At 36.7% G+C, this 6,248-nt stretch overlaps 1 protein-coding gene across 1 annotated transcript; it reads left to right on the top strand.

The window, feature by feature from the left end:
- The first annotated feature begins 336 nt into the window (after positions 1-336).
- Positions 337-5,916, top strand: LOC119999549 (probable protein S-acyltransferase 17). Its single transcript, XM_038847170.1, has 10 exons — positions 337-580; positions 699-792; positions 1,600-1,694; positions 1,787-1,954; positions 2,041-2,113; positions 2,243-2,295; positions 2,847-2,938; positions 3,050-3,102; positions 3,358-3,483; positions 5,390-5,916. Exons 1-10 carry the CDS (start codon positions 432-434, stop codon positions 5,663-5,665), a joined length of 1,179 nt encoding a protein of 392 aa, XP_038703098.1. The 5' UTR covers positions 337-431; the 3' UTR covers positions 5,666-5,916.
- The last annotated feature ends 332 nt before the right edge of the window (positions 5,917-6,248 follow it).

The following is a 6,248-nucleotide window of genomic DNA, read 5'->3' as shown; positions in this document are numbered from 1 at the left end:
GGCTGGGCCATTTCGGACTCATGGGCATCCCGCCCGTTTGCCACCTCTCATTGCGTATATTAATGTAGAGTTTAATTAATTTTAAAAAAATGTCTAATTGATCTTCCTTTTATAATAATTTTAAAGTAATTATTTATTACCAATTTTGTGAGTCTGTGTGTTATAGTGGATTACTAAGGTCCACTCTTATTCACCTCCTCTAAATAACTCTTTAAAGGTTATTAGAGTCTTTACTCAGGTGAGCATCTCGAGTATATTTTTTAGATCCAATGGTGTTTAATGAAGGTGGACAAAAGGTGGATGAAAATAGGGTGGACCTAAGAAGGTCCTGTTATAGTCAATGTCGACTGCCGCGAGAAACAAAAGCCAGAACACCCACGATTACCCTTTCTGTGCGGTTGAACTTCGGTTTCTTTGGATTCCAAACGAGAATGGAAGTACCTTGGATGATCATATGCCATGGCCTGTTGACACTCTTGGTTGCGATTTCCATACTCTGCGGTCACTGGCCTATCTTCCAGGGCACTCCCATCGAGCGTATCAACTACTTCATCACTTATGGAGCCTACGACTACTTCCTGTACTCCCTCAATCTCTCTCCCTCCCTCAATTTTACATTTTTTTTAAAAAATTTTATTGTGTGTGGATTTTCGTTTCTGCCTTTCTGGTACTGATTGTTTCGGGTTCGGTCCTCGCAGCCGGTTCGTGGGTTTCGTGTTTGGGAATAAGGGCATGGATGCTATCCTTTCTGTCGAGTATTACTGCTGCAATCGTCCAAACCCCATCTTGCAGGTATTTCTCTAATCAAAGTGTACATTTATACACCCATTTAGCTACAAAAAATGGCTTACATTCATAGTATACAGTCATGAATATGTATGCATAAACGCTCGTGTGTGTTCTATTGATATGTTAGATGTATGTATTAATTACCAACAAAAGATTTGTTAATTTTCTTAGTAGGCAAGGCTTAAATTAACACACTATGAATGTGCTCGTAACTAGTTTTTCCATGATTCATCGTCAAGAATCATATAGGATGAAGATGGATTTTTTCCTGATAATTTACGCATAAGAACGCTTCATTCATGGAATGCATTGAATATAAAGATGATAGATTGGATTTTCCACTTGATGACATTGGAGGGAGCATTATTGATGGGGGAAAAAGACACTCAAGTAGTAAGTATTATCTAGGAGGCTTGCTTAGTTAATGTAGAGCTTTGTTCTATTGAAGGATGTTGGGTGTTCAATGTATTGGACACACAAGCCAGATCGAGCGTCCTGTAGGTTCAATTGGACACAATGCTGCTTATTGCATGGTTTAATAGCATCTTGTTACACCATATGACAGTGTAGGGCATGGTGGGCTCTGTTTCCTCTTGGGTGCTTACTAATTGAAAAGAAAGGGGATCTGGATGCACCCTGTAATATTCTTCGAAGAGATTGAATAAAGCAATTCATTTTGAATTTGTTTTTCTGACACCAAAGATGCTTAGTTTTCATTTTCAAACAACATATTTTTCTGTGCATCTGATGTCATCCCGCGTTCTTGTGATTGTAGGGTTTTAATCTCTCTACTACATTTTGTCATTGCAGATTGTGTATTTGGCAATAATTGGAGTAACTTTCTACTTTGTTGCCATAACTTCCTTTCAATATATTCCTGGCTTCTATTTAAGTGAAGTTCACAGGTGTGGAACCAAGGCCTTGAAATTTATTCTGTATGCTTCATAAAAATTTGTAACTGTATTATGAGTCATTAAATGTTGTATATTTCTTGCAGGTACACGAGCTTCCTGGCAGGTGGTGTTGGCATTCTACTTTTTCTATTGACTAGCTTCTCTGATCCAGGAACTGTGAAGGCTGAGAATGTCTCTCAGTATATTTCAGTATATCCCTATGACAATATCATATACACAGAAAAAGAATGTTCTACTTGTAAAATTCCTAAGTGAGTTTGTTACTTATGTAGTAAAGTCTCTGTTGGGAGTTCATTTACTTTTATTTACTATAATGGGGATTTTTTTTCTGATACAGACCTGCGAGGTCCAAACACTGTAGCATATGTGATCGCTGTGTTGCGCGGTTTGACCATCATTGTGGATGGATGGTTTGTGTCATTTTGACCTAGTTTTCTTTCTATTTCATTCTTTCACGTTACTTAATTATTCTCTGCAATGATGTTAAAGTAATTATCAATGTTTTGGTTTCTAGCTGAATACTCTCTTTATCGTTTCAGAATAACTGTATAGGGGAGAGAAATACCCGATATTTCTTGGCATTTCTTTTGTGGTGAGTTCTAATTCGTTATTCCTTGTATCAACAACAAATATTTGATTTGAATTTAATTATGGTTAATGATTCTTGTTTTTTCCTCAACCGTGCTGCCAAAATTCGCATATAGGTTAGTAATATCTTCTTTGACGAAATGGATCTCCTTGTAATTTTTTCCTAACAGGGATCAAACTATCTTTTCTGCATTATAATTGAATACATATGTCTTAATCTTGGTTATATTTTTCAAGTCAGCTTGAAGTTTAAAAGATGAAGTCTCCATTAGTTAAACTAGAAGTATATTAGTGCAAGGTTTTTCCATGCTTGGTTTTAACTATTTATTAATCTTTTTTCATTTCAAAGTTCTTTTGATTGTTCTGGAGCAAGCTTAATGGTATGCTTTTATATTGGACCTGCACTTATCACAAGTTTGAGCAGTCTGTGTGTGATTACTGGGCATTTGCAATTCCATTGAGATATTGAGATTTAGTAAGCTGCACTTATTCAGTCATTCCTTCCTTCTCAGTTTTCTTTATTTATGTTAAAGATGCTTTGTTAGTGTGTTGCAGGCATCTTCTTCTCTGTGTATATGGAACAATTGCCCTTGGGTTAATTGTTGCAGGACGTTTGAAAACATTAAGGGTTGTATATATTCTAACAGGTAAGGTTTTTTTTCCCCTTATTTTCTTTTGTCTGCATTTGATATCTGGTAAATGTTTGATTTTCTTACAAGTTAAATGCCTCTTATCTTTATGTTTGTTATCCTTTGCAGTTTATTATGGTGTGGAAAATTCTTTTCTTAGTTTAGCTCCGCATGTTGTGCAGGTAAGTACTTTAAATTCTTTATCATTAAGCTTCTTTAGGGTGCGACATTTTTTGGCATCTATGGATGATGTTTTAGAATTTTTTTAAAACAATGATTAACTTTCAATATGGGATAGTGTGTACATTCATTGTTTTTGTGTATGCTTGCATGCTTATCTTATTGAGTACATGTTACCATTTATGGTATGCATTTATATTCTTCATATTGCTATGTTCCTTGGGTTTTCTTGGTTGATGGTTTTGCTTTGTATGCAGTGGCTATTGGGCTCATATAATACTCAAATACTTCTTATGGTGTTTCTTGCCATAGTTTCCTTGCTACTAGCTGGATTCCTTGGCTACCATATCAATTTATGTCTCAAAAACACCACTACAAATGAGGTATGCTTTGTTTACTTATTCTTGACCTCTTTCTTTTTATTTTTGTTATTGGACGTCTCCTGTCTCCTGTTTCCTGTTGTGATTTTCGGAAAAAGGACTGGTTGTGGAGAGTTATCAATTGATGGTGGAGATGCCCATTTAATTGTTGGGCTCCATTTTTTTTGACTTCCTTAATTCCTAATCATAAAAGGACTCAAATAGCTCTTGGTTTTAGAAACTTCTTTTTTTTAAGCAGCTGAAAGATAGTAGTTGTATTAGAAGACACCAGTGGGGTCAGGGGTGACACCAGTGGGGTCAGGGGTGACACCAGTGGGGTCAGGGGTGCCACCCAGTTGCATCCAAGAGCTTTGAAGTGTATTAAAAGTTATATCCATTCCACAAGCACCAAGTAAACCTATTTTCCAAAGATTGTATCCATCCATCCTTAATGAGTTGGTGGGACCTAGCACAGCTTTATAAAGTTCTTGAGCTTCCCTCTTTGAAAGTGGACCAGAAGATAGCTTGATGAATGACTGAAATAAGTTGTTTGTTGGCGAAGTCTCATCAGGAGAAAGGCAGTAATCTTGGTTTAGATTTTAACAGCTACAATGGAATTCATTTATCACTTTGAGCTGACAGTAATTGTTGGAAGTGAATTATGCCTGATACCTGAGGCAAATTTCATATCTGCATTACAGTCCCTTTGCACGAATTAACATTCATGTTCATCCCTTTGGAAAATTTCAGATCCCTTCAAGGACAGTCTTGGTTAGATATTATAGCTTAATTTAGATAAGTTTGTTTCTATCTTGGATAAACTAAAATCAAATGACTTGTGTGATTGAAACCAACTTCAAATTATGCAATCTTTATACCTTTGCATGAATTAACAGTGAGGAAAGTGACTTCTGGGTTTTTAGTTTTTACTGATAAAAATTCATAGATCTATGTACATGTAATAACTGTATTATTTAGACGATTCTATGGATGGAATGGCCTACCCTGAATTCAACGGAAACTTTTCTGAGTTGTTATCTTACAGCTTGAGGTCCGGAGTGTTTAGAAATTCATTTACTGTGCTACAAGCCTATGCGGTGGGTGACAATTAATCTGAGAAGTATATAGAAGAAGAAATAGGAGAAGAATACCTGGTAACTTTTGAAGTAGAAAGCAAAAGAAATAGGCCTATTTTTATTGTCATGCGTTTTTGTTACACTTTCTACATCTTCCAATCTTCTTCTGCGTGTGGAATGGGAAGAGGGAAAGGGGAATGTCAAATATAGGTTTCTTCATTGCAGTGTTTTAACCAAAAGGTAGGGTTAGGTGGCAGAATCTTGGGCACTTGAATGAAAGTTTGGTGGGCTCTCTCTCACATTGTTAGAGTTTGTCATCTTTGCTCTTCCTCATATTTTGTTTCACTTTTTCCTCGTCAAATCTTGTAAAGGTTATGAGGTTGGAATAGTCTACTTTGCATACTTAAGTAATATTGTCGTTGTTGGACATGCTGATTAGTTGATTATGTTTTTCTTATTCATCATCTTCATAAAATATTGTATTCAATTCGAGGTTGGACGCATGAATCCAAGAGAAATTAGTTGGGATCCTCGTGTGTGTTCTCTTATACCATTTGTTTTGATGGAAAGCTGCACTCTAAATTCATGCCATAGAATCTAAATTTATTTTTTAGCGCTCCCATCCATACCTTTTTCGGCTTCCTCTTCTATTTTATCTTCTAATTGAATTTCCTAAGCTCTTTGCACTGCTGCCAAACAATTTGATTGTATTTTTGTTGAATGAAATAAGACAAGCTCTGGTGATTTAACCACAACTTCTACAATTCCGCCTTTCTAATTAGTTATTTCTTTAAACCGCAACCTTTATTTGGTCATCGTAATTTTGTATAAAACTTTGTTTTTCTGATTTACAGACATTCAAGTGGGAGGAATACATTAGCTGGCAGAGTAAGCTGAATGAAGCAAGGGCAAGTGCTGCAGCACTCAGAGCAAGTGTAAGCCCGATGAGTAGTGAAGTAAAGCCTCCTGAGAGCAAATGCAGAGCCTTTTTCCGGAAATCCCCGTTACAAGATGCTGAGGCTGTTAAAAAAAACATGTATGATAGAGGGTTCCTCCACAATCTTTACGAGGTCATTTATCCCCACTCAACAAGGAGGTCGTTTTTGCAAATGAAAACCAAGTCTGGTTGAGATTGCCATAGAATGCTCGGCATCAGCAATCGTCCGTGGGATCCTCAATGTTCAATGTTTAGATGGTGTTCTATTGGCCAGACCTTAAATGGAGCATTCTACATACAAACACATAGCAGAGGAAAAGCAAATCTGGCTTCTCCCATTTGGTACAGAAGGAGGATGTGTATTCTGTGAGGGCAAATGCAATGGGAATGAATTTGCTGGGCCAACATTTTTGTTGGCCCGGTCCCACCTCTATTACACAAAAAGTCAAGTCAAACACGTATTCTAATACAGTCACATCAGCAAAACACAAATTTCTATACACTTTTTCTTCCCACACACTTTCTCTTTCCATCCAACCTAACAACATTCCATTCTTCCATATTATCCACAACAAAACTATACCAAAACATCAAATATCAATACATTCACATCAGCAAAACACTTATCCCAATACAGCCACATCCAATACCACTTCACCATTGCATTTGCCCTGATAATTAATTTGAAGGGGGTGTTTACTGATTAGGGTTTTCTTTTTTAGTGCGAAATCAAAGCATAACCTAGGGCGGGAAACTCTTACAATGTCATCCGTAAT

This window comes from Tripterygium wilfordii, chromosome 6, assembly GCF_013401445.1.
Source record: "Tripterygium wilfordii isolate XIE 37 chromosome 6, ASM1340144v1, whole genome shotgun sequence".
NCBI lineage: Eukaryota > Viridiplantae > Streptophyta > Magnoliopsida > Celastrales > Celastraceae > Tripterygium > Tripterygium wilfordii.
Note: the sequence above shows the minus strand (reverse complement) of the source record. Positions and strands in the feature narration are given on the sequence as shown.